This window comes from Lactuca virosa, chromosome 1 (assembly GCF_052849685.1).
Source record: "Lactuca virosa cultivar CGN04683 chromosome 1, Lactuca_virosa_CGN04683_v6, whole genome shotgun sequence".
In the NCBI taxonomy this organism is placed as follows: Eukaryota; Viridiplantae; Streptophyta; class Magnoliopsida; order Asterales; family Asteraceae; genus Lactuca; species Lactuca virosa.
The window spans coordinates 188619831-188643158 of record NC_136426.1 but is presented as its reverse complement, the minus strand read 5'-3'; the positions used below and the strand labels follow the sequence as shown (position 1 = coordinate 188643158).

General features: G+C 38.0%; 1 protein-coding gene and 1 pseudogene across 1 annotated transcript; both read left to right on the top strand.

The window, feature by feature from the left end:
- The first annotated feature begins 3895 nt into the window (after positions 1-3895).
- Positions 3896-4378, top strand: LOC145125563 (toll/interleukin-1 receptor-like protein pseudogene; annotated as a pseudogene).
- A 15900-nt stretch (positions 4379-20278) lies between these two features.
- Positions 20279-22958, top strand: LOC145125552 (disease resistance protein RUN1-like). The gene is made up of 5 exons (XM_079061002.1): positions 20279-21175; positions 21362-21507; positions 21625-21682; positions 21766-22686; positions 22773-22958. Exons 1-5 carry the CDS (start codon positions 20279-20281, stop codon positions 22956-22958), a joined length of 2208 nt encoding a protein of 735 aa, XP_078917128.1.
- Positions 22959-23328: the final 370 nt, after the last annotated feature.

Here is a 23328-nt window from a genome sequence, read left to right as displayed (position 1 = left end):
GAAATGTTTTTCAGTATGTGTAGTCGTATTTGTATTGACCTTTCAATACTTCCCCCTATTAGAAAATGTCAGTTCAGCATATAAATGATGGTTGAATAACTGATTCTATTTCACAAATATATAAATGACTATTGTCATGAATTGAGCTTTTGATTAGAGTGAAGGCCATTCATGATTGGATGAAGGCTACGAATATTAGGTATGGATCAGGTTTCTTTAATTTTGGCTGTATTTTGTTTATGGTTTTTCTTATTTTTTTTTTGTTAGCTTCGGTTTGATGTCTATGTTTCAAATTTTTTGCTTCTATTTTTTTGGTTAGCTTCGGTTTGATGTCTAAAACAATTTTACAACCTTAAATAGAAAAAGACTTCCCAAAAATTCCCAAAATGCCCTTACTACTAAAACTGGCCCAGAATCTGAATTAAGCTATCAGATTATACCTCTGTCAAAATTTTGCCTGCATATATATAATAGATTTATTGGTTTTATTTATGGATTTATTTATTTATTTATTTATTTTTTGGATTTCTCATACACTTTATTGTTTATATGGATCCTTATCAGGAAACCAATAGGTATTGCGAATGCAGGAATAGGTGATATAAACATGGGTTTTGATATCCCAAATTCCCCACTCTCATATAAGACATCACTTCTCCCTAACTTGGCCTCTATTTTCAGATTTCTTCTCCTCTATCCACCTGGAAAAAACTATGGAAGGTTTAAAGAATTTTATCCTAAGTTACCTATTAATTGCCATCTCTATAGTTCCTCCTTTCTGGGTAGGGCTCACTAAGTGATTATATGGTTGCTATCCTCTTGTAAATATACAAATTTTGATCTAAATTTGGTCATTTTTTTGATTTGGGATTTTTGGTTTGTAGAGACATAGTCAAATAAAGCTCTCATATTTTCTCTTGGATTACTGGTGAAGTTTTGCAGGATAAATCAAAGGTGTAACATCCGATATTGACTTTGATTTTTGTTGGAACACGTGTGGTCTACTGATGCTTCTTTTACATTGTTACAGGTTATTGATCATGGAAGCAAAAATAAAATCTTGCTAACCATGAATTTAACCAATCTCATTTAGATCAAAAGTTCATCTCTAATTATTTGAATATGGGTATTATCTTTTTTAATTGCAAATGCTATCCGGTAATGGACTAACATATACAGCTTTTTCTCGAGCCAATAGTGCACATATGTCATTAGCATTAAACACATAGGTCCAGGTTCTTTAAATTCTATAAACCCATTCCATATGTCAGTTTTCCATAATTTGTGTTGTCTATTGAGGCAACTACATATAGTATTTTCCTTTATTTGAATTGTGTTGTGTTAAATTGATGGGTCGTAAGAAGGATTGTTTTTGGATATTTCTTCTGTAGAATGTATCATTTTTGGTTTGATTCTTTTCCATTAAAAGGTTTTACTTTTTTATGGTTTGTTTTTTTGTTTTTTCTTAGAAACCTATATTTTCTTTCATAATTCCACATGGGAGATTATTGTTGTAAATATTGGTAATTCGGAAGGGTTTGAAAATTGTAGTCCGTGTTACTTATTTTTAAAGATTGGAATTCCCGGCCACCCCCTTTCTTCACCATACACATTTTCCGGCACCACCACCACCAACAACACCACCACCATCCATCTCCAACCTATAGGAAAAATCTCTGACATCCACCATCCTCTACCTCCGGCGACCACCCAAAACATACAAATAAAACCTGCAAAAATTGACAAAACCTAATTCAATTTGCACAAATTGATACGAAAGGGGAAAGGGGTATTTTTTTTTCTTTTTGAAATTACAGTCAAATTAAGAATGAAACTAGAGTAGAAATTTCTGGAATTGTTCTAGAAATTTAAACGTATCCCAACATGTTTCATCCATGAAAAGGTTATGATAATAACCTAATTGATTCAATACGTCTACTCATTCACAAAACAAGAACAAAATTGTGTGTATTTATGGTGGAACAAACAACAGAAAAGATGAAGGGTTACATATCTGATAGAGGTGTGGATAAGAAACAATGTTCGATCAGTGGAAACAGCGGTTCACAGGTTATACAGATGGATATTGCGGCGATGCTGTGATGGTATTTTCTCTCTCATTAGCTCCGTCGATGGTGGTTCGCTCAAGAGGGTGAACGACAGGTGGCCAGAGTTTCATGATGGTGCTTCACAGTCGGAAAGGGTTGCGCTCTTAATGGTCCAGATTTCCGGTGCGGTTCCAGGTTCCATTCTTCATCTGATTTGCAGAGACGACTCTCTCCCTTTTTCTCCAAATCGGTGGTGTGTAGGTGTCGCACCAGAGATGGAGAAGAAGAAGCTGAGATGGAGAAGAAGAAGCTGAGAGTTTCGGTACCTCAAAGCTTGTGGGGATGAAGGGTGGTGGTTTAGGTTCTTGAAAGAAAAAAAGATGAAGAGGGAAAAAGATATTTTACAGGGGACACGAAGAAGAAGATGGGTAGGTAATGTGAGGGTGGGCCCAACTATTTATTGAATTTTTTAAATATAATTGATAATAATAAAAAACTAAAAATATATATAAAAAATAAATAGAAAAGGGAAAAACATATATTTTATGTCAGGTAAATGATTTTAGGGACAAAACGTGCAACTTTTAATAATAGGAGGGACGGTCCGAGTTAATTTTATAAAATAGGGACTAAACGTGTTTTTTAACACTTACACGATGGACGAATCGTGTAATTTACTCTATATAAAACTTAAAATTATCAGAAATTTGCCAGATAATATCTTTATTTTCTTGAAATTTGCCATGTCCTAATAAATATATTTTTTATTTTTTATTTAAACAAAAAAATATAAATTGTTTTATAATATTAACCCTATTATATATCACTACTTTCTGAAATTTAATTGTAAAAAATTATCACATACTTATAAAATTTACACTTTCATGGAATCTGCCTAATAAATATTTGCACTTTCTTGAAATTCACCTTGTCCTACCTCCTAAAAATTATCACCTACTTATATGCTTACTTTGAAAGAATGGCGAGAAAAGGAACACCCCTGAAGCCTCTCTATCGTAACGTCAGGCAAAAGGGAAACCGATCATCCTCGTTGACTCTCCTCTCTAGCCGTTTCCCTTCCTCCTTGACTCGCCGTTTCCTTGACAACCTACCGCCGTTCGCTCTGTACATTCTCAGCTTTGTCGGTGTTTCCCTGTAGGCAGGTAGCTAAAAAGGCCGTTCTTACAAGTTAGTTTCAGATTTTGTTAGACAATTTCATCTTATTAATCATAAATTGCTTCCTTAATTCCTTTATATTTTCTAATTCATAAGACGATTTTTCTATTTGATCCTTTTTGAATGATGTCATTTGCTCCTTAATGGCAACGTAGACGCTCATAATGAACAAGCTTCAATATTCTACTGCCATAATGTGTGTTTTGCTTACCATTGGCATCGAAGTCAAATCTAATAATGATATCTATGTTCCTTTGTATAGACTAGAAAGTGCATTTGCCTTTGAAGATTAATCTAGTATAGAGTTTGAAATTGAACCCTTAGAAAGGGGATGGCTTGTTAGTTTCAAAAACATATTATTTGGAACAAGCACATCATTGTTAGTCGAAACACTTTAGATAAGAGGTATGCTGATGATCCAGTGATAGGAGATTCATAAACAACCATGTTGAGATATTTTTTTTTGGTTAGATTCAATTGTTTGTTGATATCTAGTAAAAACTTGAAATTTCCTATATGTTTCTCTTACTCAAGTTGCATGTTGAAAATATTAATAATTTGGATTTTATGTACCAGATACCGACATTGAACCACAGAACAGTTTCAGAGTTTACTGAGATACACAAAATCCTGGGAACTTCATCTTCTTCTTCATCAACCCATAACTCATAATGGTTGTTCTCTCTGAACTCCTCTTAGATGGATCTTCATCTTCTTCATCAACTCATGTTCATAGTTCATCAACTCATGATCAAAGATATGACGTCTTTTTAAGTTTTAAAAGTGTTGACACTCGTCATAGTTTCACTAATCACCTTAATAAGGCCCTCATTGATGCGGGTATCAATACCTTCTTGGATGATGAAGAGAATGAAACTGGGGAAGATCTTAAACCAGAACTGGAGAGTGCAATTAAGGCATCTCAAGCTTCTATTATCGTCTTGTCTAAAAATTATGCTTCATCAACATGGTGTCTCGATGAATTGGTGTTGATCCTTGAGCAGCGTATCACATCCAACCATATTGTTATTCCGATCTTTTATCAGGTGGAGCCCACCCATGTCCGAAAGCAACAAAGCAGCTTCGGTGATGCAATGGCTACGCATAAACAGACAATGGAGGAAGAGACAAATGAATATAAAAGAAGTCAATAGGCTCAAAAGATAGTCAGATGGAGTAGAGCGCTTATAGAAGTTTCTAATTTAAAAGGAAAGGACGTAAAAGGAAGGTAATCACTTTCTTACCCATATTTTCATACGCCTTCGATTAAGGAATAAAATTTTCGTTTCATCTTATCCCTTTCCATTTCAATAAGTTTTCTCAATATCATCAAATATTTCTCCATTTCATGTATCAGGACAAAAAAAATGCAAAAAATTGAATCTATGTTTCCTGTTAAGTAATCTTATAATCCATTCATATAAAATAGATTAACCTTTATTATAAATTGACATGTGCGTTAGGACAAAGAAAATGTCCAATTTATACCTTTCTTATATTATTATTATTAATATGGTTATTATTGTGGGCCCTGCCATACCCACCTTGTTTCTACTCCATGTGTGAACACCATTCCCTCCCCAGTTGACACTTTTATTTGTCCAGTAGAACGAAAATAAAAAGCTAAAACCCTAAACTAAAACAAAAACCAAAATCTAATACAATAACTCATCAATGAAGATTCACAAACAATGAACCAAATCAATAAATTTGAAGAATCAGAATTTTTTTTTCTAAGATTTACAAAAAGTAAACGGAATCAATAATCTGATGAATGACAGTAGTGTCGGTATGTTACCTAACTGATTCACTGCAAAACTGCAAAAGGGCCATAACCTAATTTTTCATTTGGAATACGGGAGGAGGTTTTAGGAATAACCAACGGTCATTTGTACAACAACCTTCCTTGTTTCACTATAAATCTTGCCAATAGTTTCTGTCTGTATTTAGGATATGATATTCTGAATAAATAGATCAACTACAGTTTCTTTGTAAATTGCTTACAAGGAAACCCTAATTATCGACAGAATAGATCCCAACTACTAGTATAGGAACTGTGGTCATGATTTTCTTGAGTTTCTCGAATGTTGCTACTGTGTCTGAATTTCTCTTCTTGCTTTTTTAGCATACAAATATTTGTGTGGTGGATTTAGCACATTAATTCACAATTGAAATTAGTGGATTATTCACTAACAAGAAACCAAAAAAAAGTTGAAGATGAAGCTAGACTGAAAATGAAGATGATCGAATCCTACCCTAAAATTGCATTATGTTTCTCTCTTCCATCAAACCAAAAATCCAAAAAACCCTTTTCTATCCTTCCACCTCCAATCTCCATCTCTAAATCCTCAAAAACCCATGTCCTGAAGGTGAAAAAATGTTGCAGGCGGATGAATGGGGAGGAATCATTGGTCGGGGTTATAGTGATGAAGGATAGTGATGATGGGGGTAAAACAGGGAGGGGAGACTATTAGACTAGGAATTATATGTTGTAATGTATATATTAGGGGTGTGCAATAAACCGCACAAACCGCAAAAACCGCCCGCACCGCACCAAACCGCACCGCATAACGCGATTTAAAACACTCGCGGTGCGGTTTGCGGTTTGTATTTTTGTTAAACCGTATTATGCGGTGCGGTTTGTGGTTTACGATTACAAAATTACGGTTTAAACCACACCGCATTGATAATATATATATATATATATATATATATATATATATATATATATATATATATATATATATATATATATATATATATATATATATATATATATATATTCGAAAATATTTTGACATGTCCTAAAATAGTGACATTATCTTAAGTTTTTAAAATGTAATCTTAATTAATCCAAAATTTAACGCAGTTACCATATTTTTTGTCTTAATTAATCCAAAATTCATTTTAAATAAGATTCAGTGACCATTATTTTATGGTCACTATGTTTTCTTAACTTATGTATATTCATAAGTAGTTAATGACAACAATTATTTGACCACCAAATTTCTTAATGACCATTTAGTGAGGCGTTAGTGATGACAATGATAGTATTATCATTAAATTTAAAGTAATAATTAGTCAAACCGCATGTAAACCGTATAAACTGCCCGCACCAAACCGCACCACATAATGCGGTTTTGAACGTTTGCGGTGTGGTTTTCGGTTTCTAAATAACTCAAACCGCATATGCGGTGCGCTTTGCGGTTTTAGCTCTAAACTGCACCAAACCGCACCGCACACACCCCTAGTATATATATACTGTACAGATGAATAATAAGGGAAGCAGATTTGGTCCACATCCTACTCCAATATGGTATCACAGCGGAGCGTGATATAATGTTTTTCATATATATTTATTATATTTATACGTATTCTTTTACGTATAAATATATTTTTATAAGTATAAATATGTACTTAAATATATTTATATTTGCATTTATTTAATAATATTAATAATGACAAATTTAAAAATTCATATGTTTTTTTGAGTTTTAAATAAAATAATAAAATAAAAAAAATAAAAATAAAGGTTTTGCAGAAAAGTCTCAATATTTTGGGTTTGTTTTGGAAATAGTACCAATATTTTAGGGTCAATTTACGAAATAGTCGCAAATTAAGTTTGTCACCGACTGAACCGGAAAAAAAAAGGTCAGAATGCAACCTTTTACAGGTTTTTAGGACTTTTTTTGTAAAAAAACTAATAATTTGGGACTATTTTATAGACTGACCCAAAATATTTGGATGTTTCTAAAGATTTTCCTAAGATCATTGTATCTCAACATGTTGCCTTCGGCTGACATGTCGTCCCTTTTGCTTAGCTTTGCTATTCTCCTCCATCTTATGATTTCCTTCACTCCACCCCATCCACCGATCTACACGGCTATTTGGCATTCTGTTACAACAACATCATCCACTACACAAGAACCATCTACCACCATACCCCCTACCCAACCCAAACGAATACCATACAACTCACCACACCCAAATCGTATCTCTGTAGCTAACCTACAACCTTCCTAACTCACCTGCCCTAACCGAACACCCCTCCCATTTCAAAACCGCTGACCCAAAACTACACCTCACCGTACTACCAACTCCATTCATATCCCATTTTTGGCTTCCACTGCCCCACTACAACCTACTACATCATCGCCATCACGTATACCGGTTCCTCCCCTACCACCAACCATGCAAACCTGCAGTATATAGATAATTCTAAACCCAAACACCCATTAAACATACACACTGTTGTTCCTTTTGAACCTATTTCCGAAACCCGACAGAAGCCCTACATAATCTAGTTTGGAATCATTCCATGATGCCCTTATTGATTATCACACTTAGGAATTAGTGCCTCGTCATCCCTACATGAACTTAATAAGGTATATGTGCATTTTTAAACATAAAAACAGCTTGGTTTATGATGGTAGATCTCAACAAAAAGAGGTGGACTGTGATGAAACATTTAGACCGGTTGTTAAACCGGAAATCATTCGTATAGGCTTAGCATTGCTTTATTTCATAGGTGGGAGATTAAACAGTCAGATGAGAAAAACACAATCTTGCATGGACATTTGGCTGAAATTGTTTACATGCATTAACCTAAGGAATTTCGACACCCATCCAATTTGGCTGAAACTTTTTATATGCATTAACTTGCAAGATTTTAACACCCATCCTATCCTCACCATGTATGTCGATTGAAAAACAATCTTTATATGGTCTTAAACAGACACCCAGGGCGTGGTAGCAACGTTTCACCGATTTCATCACCACATGGCATAACATATCCATTTCTTTATGTCCACAACATAATCCTTACCACATTGTCCTTCTGTTTAAAACAAAAAATTATGTTTCAAAAGTCTTGTGATTTTTTCAATGAAAGATTTAGGCATGTTACATTACTTCTTGGGAATCTCTGTGGTTGATCTTGTTTGAGACAGTTAATCTCCACAGAAGTATCAAGGAAGGGGAAGACAAAAGATGGAGCAATTTTCGATATATTCATTCCCAAAAGCAAATACAATTTAAAGACTAATGATTGTCTCACGATCTCCTCAATTCTAGGAACGGTAGTAATCATGCATGGACTTATTCATGGAAACCAAGTGGAGCTAAAAACAAGGAAACAAAGAAACATTTAACTTCACGTGCAACTAGTTCAATGATCAACTTGGTCTTCAAGGGTCCTTTAATCTGCAAAACGGGCGGGTTTCCTAATGGGTCTTCTGAGTCGGGTGTGGGTTATAACTGTATCAATACCCCCTTCGTTAGGAACGAACTTGTCCTCAAGGTCAGATGGTAGTTGGGAATGATCAAATTCATTCTTATTTTCCCATGTGGCTTCTAATATGCCACGCTCTTTCCACTTGAGAAGAACTTGTTCAGTAGTCTGTGGTTTGTTTGGATGATACGATTATCCAAAATAGCTTCAGGTTCATGAGCTGGAAGCTCTTCAATGAAAGTCTCTGGAAGTGACAGCTGTGAGGGAGTAGAGTTTCATAGGCATGCTCTTAAGAGTGATACGTGAAAAACTGGGTGAATACGCGTTCCTGGTGGCAGCTCAAGGCGGTATGCTACTTTGCCAATGTGTTCCATAATTTTGAAAGGTCCAAAGAAGCATTTGCAAAGTTTGTGAGATGTGTGTTTTGCAACAGATGATTGTCACTAGATGTGTAACCGGAGATGAACAAGCTCTCCCACCTAGAATTCTTTGTCTTTTTTTTTTAACGGTAAACAGCTATATATCTCCTCTGCCTAGGATTGAACCCATGACCTTCTAGTTAGAAGTTAGATTATAACATCCATGTTAGCCAAGTGGGCTAGTCCCAACTTAGAATTCTTTGTCTTTTCGATGCTTATTCACCTGATCTTTCATTCTTTGTCGTGTGCGTTGTAAGGTGGTTTTGAGGTTGGTAATGATGGAATAATTCAGAATTAGACTTATTTGTTTTTATGTCATGTTTTTATTATGTGTTGAATAATTCAAGCCATGTTGGCTATTGAAGTCCGGTTCTTAAGGCAGTAGGGGTAGTTGCAGAAATTTTAGCATTTTCTCTGTTTAAATAGATGGATAGTATGAATCGTTGATTAAAAAAATCCCTTTTCACTTTCAATTCAGTGAATAAACAAGGCTTCCAGCTTTGAAGCATTGTGCTGTGTTATTTTTCCTTTTTTTCCTTCTTTGCCCCTGTTACTGTTTTATTCCTAATCACAGATTGCAGGCTTGAAAAAAGCCAACAATTGGTATCAGAGCATACCTGGTACATGCCCAAGTATCAACCTAGAGAAGAAGAGATGGCAGGCAGTGGCAGCAATGGGAATGGTAACAAAGACGGGCAAATCACCCTGCACTACCCGATGTTGACAAGGAGCAATTACAGTGCATGGGCAATCAAAATGAGGGTCTTTATGTTGGCCCAGGGTGTTTGGGATGCAGTAGAACCTAGAACTACTAACACCCTCGTTGAAGCAAAGAAGGACAATATGGCTTTGGCTGCCATTTATCAGGGGATACCTGAGGATTTGTTGATGACATTGGCGGAGAAGAAGACTGCTAAAGAAGCCTGGGAAGCCTTAAAAGTCATGTTTGTAGGGGCAGATAGAGTGAAGGTTGCAAGGATCCAAACACTCAAAGCTGAACTTGAAGCCATGAGTATGAAGGAAACGGAGAGTGTTGATGACTTCACCGGAAAAGTCATCAACACAGTCAGCACATTAAGAACCTTGGGGGACAAGGTAGAAGAATCTCAAGTTGTGAAGAAACTATTGAGGGCAGTTTTGTCCAAATTTCTTCAGATTGCCTCGACACTCGAGCAATTTGGAGACTTGGAATCGATGTCCGTTGAGGAAGTAATCGGGAGGCTTAAGGCGTATGAAGAACGTATGAAGAGCTCATGTGAAAGCGATGATCGGAAACTCTTGTTGACTCACAAGGAGTGGTCCGATAGAAACAAAAAGAAATCGGAAGGTGACTCAAAACAAAGAGTAAGTCGAGGTGGTGTCAGTGGTTCTCGTGGCGGTCGTGGCAGAGGAAGAGGAAGAAACGGAGGAGGCCGTGGTTGTCGCGGTGGTAGAAGTGGAACCCATCACCAGAAGGGAAGTAATCCTACTGCATCAAGTAGCCATGACAAGAGTGACATTCAATGCTATAACTGCCAGGAGTATGGGCATTATGCATCTGAATGCAAGAATTCTCGAAAGGAACGAAGCCATGAGAATAATCTGGTCCAAGAACTCCATGATGACGAGCCTGCCCTGTTGCTGTCAACATACGAAGATGAAAGTCTAGTGTTCTTAAATGAAGAAAATCTCAGTCCTCAACTGAGAACCCATGGTAATCCAAAGAACACATCTTGCACATGGTACCTAGACACAGGTGCAAGTAACCATATGACTGGAGACAAAACCAAGTTCAGAACGTTGAATGAATCAATTCATGGTTTTGTGAAATTCAGGAACGAGTCTAAAGTAAGGATTGAAGGCAAAGGCTCAGTTGTATTCAGGTGCAAAGATGGTGGTCAACGAAGGATGAATGAAGTTTACTACATCCCTGATCTGTGTAGTAATATAATCAGCTTGGGCCAACTAGCTGAGGGTGGAGATGAAATAAGGATCAAAGATCCATTTTTGTGGGTCAAAGATTCAAAGGGAAAGTTGTTGATGAAGGTTAGAAGGTCATCAAATCGCCTTTATAAGATAGAACTGCAGGAAACCAAAGGCATATGTTTGACTGCTGAAATTGATGACCAGTCATGGGTATGGCACAAACGAATGGGGCATGTAAACTTTAATTCAATGAAGCTGATGATTGATAAGAAGATGATCGAAGGTGTGCCACAAATAAAGATTCCCTCACAACCGTGTGAAGGCTGTTTGGTGGGAAAACAAGAAAGAGATCTATTTCCAGCTCAAACGAAATTCAGGGCAAACAAGAAGCTTGAGTTGATCTATGGTGATTTATGTGGGCCAGTTACTCCTCCAACACCTTCCGGTAATAGATATTTCATGCTGATGGTTGATGATTTTAGTAGAGTGATGTGGGTGTACTTGTTGAAGTCTAAAGATGAAGCTCTACAAGTGTTCAAGAACTTTAGAAGCAAGGTAGAAACTGAAGTAGGGGAGAAAGTGAAAGTGTTTAGAACCGATCGTGGAGGAGAGTTCTTATCAAAGGAATTCACGAAGTACTGTGAAGAAACTGGGCTAGAGAGACAGTACACGTCCCCCTACTCTCCACAGCAAAATGGAGTGGTAGAGAGACGTAATCGGACTGTATTGGAGATGGTGAGGTGCAACTTAAAGACAATGTCTGTGCCCAATGCATTGTGGGGAGAAGCTGTATCATACTCTGTTTATGTCTTGAACAGAGCTCATACGAAAGCCTTGAAGAATATGACACCCTATGAAGCATGGTCTGGGAGAAAGCCACATATAGCGCATCTCAGGGTGTTCGGTTGTGTAGCCCACATGAAAATTGTCAAAGGGCATTTGAAGAAACTAGAAGATAGAAGTATGCCCCTGGTTCATCTTGGAATTGAAAAAGGCTCGAAAGCATACAGGCTTCTGGACCCAGATTCAGGGAAAGTCTACGTGAGTCGAGATGTTGTATTCGAAGAAGAACGAAATTGGGTATGGGAGAAAAGTCAAAGGATCAAAGCGACACCTGGAGTATCTTTTACAGTCGAAGGATTTGATTTAGATGGTGATGTTCTTTACAATGAGGAAGAATGGGCGCAGGACACCTGGAGTATCTAATTGGCCCAATAGTGAGCAGTCACATATGTCGGGTTACCCACAATCAGGCCCACCGGGTAGTCCGATATCGCCAAATACCCCACTCGCACAAGGTGATCCCATTACGATCGACTCATCGCCTCAGGCAGTGACTCCGAGCACCGCTTCTAGCTCTACGGGCGGTGGAGCTCCCAAAAGGTTCAGGCTTCTTACCGATTTATACGATAGCACTCAGGAAATTCATATACCCCCAGAAGAATTGATGCTGATTCGAAACAGTGAAGAACCCACATCATACCTTGAGGCTAGCAAGAAGAAGGAGTGGCGAGAGGCGATGGGTGCTGAATTAGCCTCAATCGAAAAAAATGATACCTGGAGATTGGTTGATCTTCCAAAGAATCGTAAGGCTATTGGCTTAAAGTGGGTCTTCAAGTTGAAAAAGGATACAAGTGGAAGAATTGTCAAACACAAAGCCAGAATTGTAGCGAAGGGGTACGTCCAGAGGCACGGGGTCGATTACGATGAGGTATTTGCCCCTGTAGCCAGAATTGACACAATACGCCTCATTCTAGCCCTAGCAGGTTCAAACGGGTGGAAGGTTCACCATCTGGATGTCAAATCGGCATTCCTAAATGGAAATCTAGAAGAGGAAGTTTACGTGAATCAACCTGATGGCTATCAGAAAAAGGGTGAAACTCACAAGGTGTACAAACTCTCCAAAGCCCTTTACAGGCTTAAACAAGCTCCCAGGGCTTGGAATGCTTGCTTGGATCGATATCTGAAGAACATTGGATTTACAAGGTGTGCCCATGAATACTCTGTCTACATAAAAAGGTATGATAATCATGTCCTGATCATAGGAGTGTATGTAGATGACTTAATTGTCACAGGGAGCTGCCCCAAAAGTGTTCAGAAGTTTAAGAAGGAGATGAACACAAAGTTTGAAATGAGTGATTTGGGATTCCTAACTCATTATTTGGGAATTGAAGTAAGCCAAAATGACGAGGGAATTTCACTAAAACAGGAGTCCTATGCCAAGAATCTGCTTGCCAAGACAGGTATGCAGGATTGTAATCCCACAAAAACCCCCATGGAACACAAGCTTAGGCTCAAGAAAGAAGACGAATCTGAATTGGTGAATCCCACAGAGTATCGAAGCATTGTGGGTGGACTGAGATATCTGACCCATACAAGGCCAGACATATCTTTTGCTGTGGGAATCGTGAGTCGATTCATGGAAAATCCAACTGTGAATCACTTACAAGCAGTGAAGGGTATTTTGAGGTACATAAAGGGCACTCTGAATTTTGGTTTAAAGTACACAAAAGGGAAGGAGAATGTCACTCTAAAAGGGTACACAGATAGTGATTTGGCAAATGAACTCAATGATCGTAGAAGCACAGGAGGCATGGTATTCTACATGAATGAGAACCTGATCACCTGGGCTTCACAAAAGCAGAGGTGTGTGGCACTCTCCACCTGTGAAGCAGAATTTATGGCTGCCACCATGGCAGCCTGTCAAGGAATTTGGCTCAGGAGATTACTCAATGAGATAACCGGACAGAAGTTGCCACCTGTTGAATTGAAGGTTGACAACAAATCTGCACTAGACTTAATGAAAAACCCTGTCTTCCACGGGAGGAGCAAGCACATAGACATCCGGTTCCACTTCATATGAGAATGTGTTGAGAATGGGGACATTATGGTCTCTCATATCTGCAGCAAGGAGCAGAAAGCAGATGTCCTGACCAAGTCATTGGGAAGATTGAAGTTTGAGGAGATGCGAAGTCTCCTTGGAGTGGTGAAGGTATGATTTCTGAATTAAGGAGGAGAATGATGGAATAATTCAGAATTAGACTTATTTGTTTTTATGTCATGTTTTTATTATGTGTTGAATAATTCAAGCCATGTTGGCTATTGAAGTCCGGTTCTTAAGGCAGTAGGGGTAGTTGCAGAAATTTTAGCATTTTCTCTGTTTAAATAGATGGATAGTATGAATCGTTGATTAAAAAAATCACTTTTCACTTTCAGTTCAGTGAATAAACAAGGCTTCCAGCTTTGAAGCATTGTGCTGTGTTATTTTTCCTTTTTTTCCTTCTTTGCCCCTGTTACTGTTTTATTGCTAATCACAGATTGCAGGCTTGAAAAAAGCCAACAGGTAAGTAGTTGTTGATGATCTACTAATGTTGTGTCAATAGAAGCTTCTTTGGAAGAGCCTATAATGTATTGAGGAAAAATCTAGTGGCGGTCGTCCATAGAGCCGGAAATGGTGTCATATTAATGGCATTGTGATAGCTCGTATTGTACCAATATTTTGCCAAGTAAAGGTATTTGTTCTAATGCTTTGGTTCATCGCTTGCAAAAACAACGGAGATAAGACTCCAAACAACGATTTATTACCTTCGTTAGACCATATGTTTAGGGGCGGTATGCACTGGAGTGTAAGAGTTTGCTTCCGAGTTTGCTAAATAGTTCCTTCCAAAACTGACTAAGGAAGAGTGGATCGCGATCATAGATGATAGTTTTTGGTATCCCATGGAGCCGGTAGATGTGATAGAGGAACAATGTCGCTAGTGCTGTTGTGGTGTATTGTAGTGGCAGGGCTATAAAATGTGAGAACTTGGATAGCTTATCCGCAATGACCCAGATTGATGTTTTTTCGTTGGAAAGTGGTAGGTGAGTGATGAAATCCATAGATATATCTTCTCACACTTGGTTCGGGATTAGAAGTGCTTGAAGAAGGCCATAGGGTTGTTGAGTAGAGTATTTGGTTTGTTGACATACCAGAAACTCTTTGATGTATTTGGTGACTTCCCGTTCAAGATGTGGCAAAAAAAAAAGCGTTTATCTGATGCATTGTTGCTACCTGAGTGACCACCCAATGTAGAGGAGTGAAATTCTTGTAACAATGCTAGTCGGAGGGATTCAATTGTTCGGATAAATAAACGGTCCTTGAAGTATAGTAACCAATCGATGAGTTGGTATCGGGGAAGTTTGGTAGGGTTATTGGTCACCCTGTTGATCCAGGCTCGTCCTTCGGTCATTGTCGTGTAGTAATCAAAGAGTTGTTGTAACCACAGAAATATGGGATACGAGATGGCTAGCACAAGCGATTCTTCTTGTCTGCTTAGGGCATCGACAACCTTATTTTCTTTTCCTGGCTTGTAGAAGACTTCCAAATCATACCCCAAAAGTTTTGTAGCCCGTTGTTCTGGGTCTTAATCACTTGAGTTATCACTTGATTTAGGAGGTGTTTTAGGCTTTTTTGATCCGTGAAGACCCAGAATCGTCGACCCAAGAGGTATTGGTGCCACTTCTTGACTACTTCAGTAATTGCATGGAGTTCTCGGATATATGTTGAAGCTGTTTGCTTGCATGGGCAGAGCTTCTTGCTAAAGAATGCGATTGGTTTATCAGCTTGTGAGAGGACGGCGCCAATGCCAAGGCATCTGTGGTAACATCAAAAAATTCATTGAAATTATGTAAAGCTAGTACTGGAAGGTGTAACATTGCAAATTTAAGGCTGGCGAAAGTTGTGTTTGCGTCTTCCATCCAGGAGAGTAATGAGCTATGCAGCAGATCCGTGAGTGGGGCAGCCAAGGTAGAGTAGTTTTGCACGAACCGGGAATAGTATGCGTTAAGCCCAGGAATCCCCAAAGGCCTGTGATTGTCTTAGGTTTGGGCAGCCACGAAGTCACGAATGGCTTTCAATTTTTCGGGACCGGTGGACACTCCTAGGAGATGACGTGCTCTAGGTATTGGATTTCATATACCCAGAAGATGCATTTGGAGAGTTTCAGATAGTATTAATGTTGAGCCAACGTCTGGAACACAATTCGTAAGTGTTCATGGTGTTGTTCTCATGATAGACTATAGATGAGGATGTCGTCAAAGAAAACTAACATGAAGTGGCGTAGTACAGTGAGAAAGATGTCATTAATTGCCGCTTGGAATGATAAAGGAGCATTCGAAAGGTCAAATGGCATGACCCGAAACTCGTAATGGCCGTCGACGGTCCGAAACCCTATTTTATTGATATCCTCATCATGAACCAGAATTTGGTGGTAACCTGCCCGGAGATCGAGTTTGGGAAAAACAAAAGCATCGTGTAGTTCATCCAAGAGTTCATCCACGATTGGTAAGGGAAATCAATCCCGAATGGTGATGGCGTTAAGAGCATGATCGTCGACACAAAATCTCCATGTTCCATCTTTCTTTCTGACGAGTACGACCGGGGAAGAGAATAGACTATTGCTGGGGCGGATCAAGCCTTCCTGTAACATGGTGGAGATAAGATCGATCATGATATGTTTTTGGAAGTGTGGATACCGAAACTAACGCACGTTAACCGGTGGTGTGTTAGGTAAGAGAGGGATGCAGTGGTCGTGTCGGCGGCTAGGGGGAAGGGTTGTGGGTGTGGTAAAAATATGTTGGCATTCTTGGAGTAGGGCTTGAATGATAGGGTCAGTCGTGGGTATAGGTGTTGTGTTTTGTGTAGTGGGTTCAAACAGAAGTGCATGCATAGAGGCAACAGATTGCTTTTGTAACAAATGTTGGATGGAACTTACAGTGGCGGGGGTAGCGAGCGGTTCACCGGTGAGTGTAATTTGATGTTGGTTGTGTTTGAACGTGATCTTGGGAATGGAGAAACCTGCTGTTAGAGGACCTAAATATCCCAACCATTGTAAACCATGAACGACATCAACACCTACAACTGGAAGAACGAAAAATGGAATGGTTAAGGTGGCTTCTTGTAGTTGTAAGGATACATCTAGACAGTAGATATGGGTTCCATTGCTGACCATAACAGAGAAAGTAAGAATTGGTTTGGTCAGTAGGTTGAGAAAAGTAGTGATACGGTGTTGGACGATATTATGTGTACTGCCACAATCCACCAAAACGGTAATCGGTTGGCCTCCGATGTGGCCGGTAACACGCGGAGCACGTGGGGATGCTGACCCGAGTAGGGTTGCTGGAGATAGAGACCAAATCTGGGAAATGGTATCATTGACTTTTGTATCCTTCATTGAGTTGTCGTTGGTGGTTGGCAACATTGGATGCGTTTCAGGTGGATGGTTTTTGTCTGTCACAAGACTGGTGTTGCAGTTGGAGTTGTAATTATCAACCACCAAGAAGAATTGCAGTGGGTTGCACTTATGACCCGGGTGGTATTTAGCATGACATCGGAAACAAAGTCCGACAACAAGTCTTTTCTGCATGGCATCTGGTGAGAGATGAGTGAAGGGAAGGCTTTCATTGGGTTGTGTTGGTGTTGGCTGAAGACCTATCGATGTTGTTGGTGGATTTGGAATGGTTGTATTGTTGGTGGTAATAGTGGTGGTACTAGGGGTAGTCGGATATTGTGATGGACGATAGGATGGAACAAAATGGGAGCACACTCGATTGTCACTATGTTTTTCTTTGATTAACTTGGCTAAACCCGTTGCTTCTGACATTGTGGTGGGTCGTAGTATGGTTAGTTCTTGGCTAAATAGTTAAGGAGTGCATCGGGCGGTAACCCAGTGATATAATTGCTCAGACGTTCAAATTTCGTTTGGTATGCTGATACTGTTGTCTGTCGAAGCTTGAACAAAGAGGCCTAGTGGTAATCATATGTGGTTGGACCCAATCGAGTTTCCAAGGCTCTAGTGAAATTATCCCAGGTGGTAAGTAATTGAATGTTGAAAAGATACTTATGCCAGCTTAGTTCGACACGTAGAAAGAAAGCGACCATTGCGAGTCATTCCGGACGATTGATGTTATAGAATGTGAAATACTGGTGTGCCTAAAATAACGATTCGAATGGATTGGAGCCATCAAAAGTAACCAAGGTCAGCTTGGGTGGGCGCATTTGTGTGTTGGTGGTGAGAGGTTTGGGTTGTTTACTGGTGGATTCTTTTTCTAGTTTGATTAGGGTTGCCAGGAGAATATCGGTTTGCTCGTATTGGGTGTTTAGCTGCTTCATGATGATGTCGAGTTGGGACTGGGTGGTAGCTTGGTTGGCGGTGGAAAAAGTAACTAGTTTGGATATATTGTCGACCATGGATGCCATGGAAGATTAGAGAGTGGGTAATGTCTCATGTTTTGGAGGCATGATTGAGAACCAGAGCAATGAAAGCACCAAATTGGTAGACCTTGTTTGAGAGGGTCAATCTGTACATAAGTATCAAGGAAGGGGAAGAAAAAAGATAGAGCAATTTTCGATATATTCATTCCCAAAAGCAAATATAATTTAAAGACTAATGATTGTCTCACGATCTCCTCAGTTCTAGAAACGGGAGTAACCATGCATGGACTTATTCATGGAAACCCAATGGAGCTAAAAACAAGGAAATAAAGAAACATTCAACTTCACGTGCAACGAGTTTAGTGATCAATATGACTTGGTCTTCAAGTGTCGTTTAATATGCAAAGCGGGTAGGTTTACTGATGGGTCTTTTGGGTCGGGTGTGGGTTATACCCGTATCACTCTGTCACCCGAGAGTAGAGATTGTATCGAAATGTTTCTATCCAAGTAGAGTAACTCTACTAACATTATTTTGCGCGCCAAGACCAAAGATTGTAGTCCAGTTCAGTTCATACACCAACATCATTGAGATTATCTTAGTTATTATGTCGGAGAATTGATAGATTATGACACCGCTTATAGGTGTTTCGATAGTTCTCTAATGTACTTGGCATTTACCTATCCCGACATGTCATATGTTGTTCAACAAGTTTGCATGCATATGTACGCACCGTGCGGCTCACATGAATGCTCTTAAACGCATTATCAGGTACAATAAAGCCAATGTTGATGTTGATATGGGTTTATACATGTGTCACAGTTCACTGTGCACCCTTATCTTATGTTGATTGGGCGGGTTGCCCAGACACTCGTTGTTCCATGTCTAGATAATGTGTCTTACTGGGTAATAACTTAATCTAATGGTCTTCAAAACGACAAACTACAGTCTTCTTTTAAAGTACATAGGTGTTGCTAATGATGTTGCTGAGATTTGCTTGATTCGAAATCTTTTTCTAGAGTTGGGCTGTCCACCAAAGAGTACTTCTCTCGTATATTGTGATAATGTTAGTTCCATATACATGTCGGGAAATCCCATTCAACATCATCGCACTAAACATATCAAGATCGACATTCAATTTGGTAGAAGAGAAAGTTCAATGAGGCCATATAAGGGTTTTGCATGTCCGAGCATGTTATCGGCTTACTGATATTTTCACAATAGGATTACCATGAGTTTTATTTAATATAGATCTAGGCTAAGCATTCGGCATCCTCCTCCTTTGGATCAAGGGGGTATATTAGACTAGGAATTATATATTGTAATATTTGTAATAGTCGTGGTACCAAACTATAATATTTGTATCTATATACTTTCTACACATGAATAATATTTGTAATGTTTATAATAGTCGTGTTACTAAACTATAATATTTGTATGTATATACTTTGTACACAAGAATAGTATGGGAAACAAATTTAGTCCATATCCTATTCAAATAGAGATGTTTTTCTCGGAAAAGGGTGGGGATAAGGTTTTTTGGTTTGCTAATTTAGATAAAAATAATAATACTAATATTAAAATAATTAAAAATTTAATATGTAAGGTCAAACTAGTCATTTCATAGGGATTGAATGGACTAGCACTCACTGTATCATAGTGAGTGACCAAAGCCACAAAGATAACCTAGCAGAGGACGGTTGTTGCAAAAATTACAGCCTTTTGGACTTGATCCAAAGAAAACAACATAAATTCGAACTATTTTACAGTCTTCTCTAATAAATAACAATAACTTCTTGTATCTGTGAGTAGTATAGAATAACACCTAGAGAAGATAACTTGGTTTTTTTAGACACATGCAAAACCACATTGATAGTTAAGTTTTGATGGTCTTGTATAAACATAATAAATTTATGTGGCCGATATGTGAAATATTGTAGCACATTGGTAGCTTTGGTCTTATCATACATAAATATTATGACCTTACACATTTGATAATTATATTTTTAGAAGTAAAAAATACAACATGGTTTTGATGTGAAGATCTTAATTCATAACAATAATATGGTATAATTTTGATTTGATCTTCGGATAAACTAAATCTCCTAATCTTGTTCTTTAGGTTGTAGATTGTGTATTGAAGTTATTGTTAATTCAAGTTTCAGGCCAGAGACAGAGTTCATTGAAGAAATTGTGAAGAACATCCACCGTAGATTACATATACACTTACGGAGTGCTCAACCTCTATTTATTGGGATGGACTATCATATTAATTTCATCACTTCATGGTTGAAAGATGGATCCTCACATATGGCAGATATACTCACTATTTATGGTATAGGCGGGATCGGGAAGACATCTTTAGCCAAACATATATATGGGCTATATTGTCGTGAATTCCAGAGAAGCACCTATATTGGTGATATCACTAGGAAATGTAATGGAATTTTTAATGGGTTGCTTGATTTACAAGAAAAACTCTTCAATGACATTTCCAAAACAAGTTCAATAAGATTTCATGATATGTCAATATACACCACAAAGATAGAGAATGCACTAGCCCATAGAAGGGTCTTTCTAGTTCTTGATGATATCACCACTCTTCATCAGTTGGATTCATTACTTGGAAGCAAAGGTTTTCATCCTGGAAGCAAAGTTATAATAATAACAAAGGACTCATGGTTGACAGAGAGTTGTGCACTTTTCAAAACAAACATTAAACCCAACCATGCAATGCATTTCCTTGAAGGATTAGATGAGATTCAATCACAACAACTTTTGTGTTCTCATGCATTTAGGTGCAACTATCCCAAGGCAGGTTATGAAGAGGTGTCAGATAAGCTAGTGAAGTATTGTCAAGGACATCCATTAGCTCTTAAAGTTTTGGGTAAGTCTCTACATAATCAAGATGTAGCTTACTGGGAAGGGTGCATAGAAGGTCTAATGAAAGAAAAAGATTCTCGTATAAATAATGTATTGAGAATGAGCCTTGATGCTTTGCCATCTAACAATGAAAAGGAGTTGTTTAAGCACATTGCTTGTTTTTTTGTTGGAATAGATAAAGATGTTAGTGAAACAATATTAAATGCATGTGATATAAATACAAGATCTGGGATCACGGATCTCGTTGACAAATGCCTTCTTAGTATAGGACTGAATAATGAATTGAAGATGCATCAGTTGATTCAGGAGATGGGAAGATGGGAAGTACGGCAAGAGTCACTTGACAAACCATGGTAGCGAAGTCGATTATGGTGTCATGAGGAGTCATTTAGATTGTTAAAACGAAAAAAGGTAAGAGGCCATTTATGCTTGTAGTATTGTGCATGTCCATAGGATTTTGTATTATCTGATTTTTTTTTTATTTTCAATGTGTTTCTTCTTACTTATTAGGGAAAGGGAAATGTTCTAGGCCTTTCTGTTGACATGCGCATGATTGAGAAAGAGAAGTTGGGTGCATCATTTGAGCTGAAAACGGATGCATTTAGTAACATGGATAATTTGATGCTACTACAACTTAATTATGTGCATATGAATGGGTCTTATGAGAAATTTCCTGAGGAATTAAGAGGTTTGTGTATGCATGGGTTTCCTTTAAAGTCTATATCTTTAGACTTACCGATGATGAATTTTGTTGCTCTTGACATGTAATATAGCAATATTGAATCATTTGTTGGTTGTGATAGTAATCCACGGCTTGACAAGAGGCAAAAGGTAACTTATCTTCACTCATTATTCTTCCATGTTTAGTTAATGAAATTCACTACTGTTCTAATTTATTTCCTTTCTTTTTGCAGTTGGATAGATCACGCTTAAAAGATAATAAGCTACTTGGATCATTAAAGATTCTTAATTTAAGTTTCTGTAAACAACTTCGTAGTCTTGGTGACTTTGAGCAACTTCCTGCACTTGAGAGGTTAATAGTTAGAAATTGCATTAGTTTGGTTGAGGTCTGTGAGTTAATTGAGAAATGTGTTGACCTTGCCTTCATCGATCTCAGCTACTACAAGAAGATTGAAAAACTTTCGAGAATCATAAGCATGTTGAAGAGTGTTAAGACAATGCTGCTAGATGGTTGTAGTCTTGGTAAATCTCAAATCCATGGTAAATCTCAAATCCAGATTAGGGATATGGATTCACTAGAATTGTGCAAAGGTAACAACATTGACATAAACAGAAGGACCTATTTCTCTACCTTTGAGGGTGCCATACCAAGTGATTTGAAGTTCTTTGCAATGTCTTTACCGAGGTCTTTAGTAAGGTTGTCACTTGTAAATAGCAATTTGTTCACTGAATCCTTTCCCATGGACTTCAGTTGTCTATCCACGCTAAAGGAATTATATTTAGATGGCAATCCTATCGATTCCATGCCCAGTTGTGTGAGAACCCTTCCAAGGCTTGACAAACTTAGTATGGAGATTTGTACAAAATTGGAGTTAGTTGAGTACCCTCCATGCACTTTAAGAGTGTTGTTGTTCGATTTTGATGATCTGATCAATGTAAAAAAAGTTTTATTTGATCCGGAAATGTCCCCACTAGAGTTACCATTTACCTTGATAAGTGTTGAACCTTGGTTGTATGAAATTGAAGGCATTGTAAAAGTCCAAGAAAGAGTAGGCGTTGAGGAAAAGGTATTACATAGATTGGGCTGGACTAATTTAGAATTCCTTAATGAAAAGTGCGTGGGAACTAATTCTTCATCAGAAATTGGAATCCAGGTTTTGTTCAGTTAACTGTCCATGTTTATGTGAATATGTATAATGTAATTGTTATGGTGATTAATTAAGCTGGTTGTATTTGGCAGACGATGTTTTATGAATTTGGAATATTCAGCACAGTGTTTGAGGCGGAGGAGTTGCCAAGTTGGTTTAGGCATAGAAGCGTGGGGACATCAATATCATTTACCATCCCAACATCATCATCTCCAAACAACCTCCTTACAGGACTCAACTTCTGCTCTTTGAACACATTGAAACCTCCTGATGAATGACATCTTTCATGTGGTGATCAGTGCCCTCTATGGCCAATGATGACAATTAGTAATATAACCAAGAACCACATGTGGATATACGAACGTCAATCAGACAGATTTAAAGAAGGTGAAAAGTGTTGGATCATCACTTAAATATTTTAAGCAAATGGATCTTATGAACCAAATCCACCCCATTTATTATTGATTTTATCGACCTATAAGATATGATTTTGTTTTTATAAAATATAAAACCAAAAGTTGCACGTTTAATTTATGCTCAAAACAACTTGTGTTTGTTGGTGATTTTAGTGTCACCATGTCATTTTAAGTAACAGGAACTAACATGTGAGCTAAGGGGCTTCATGATTTGAACTCTAATATATGTACG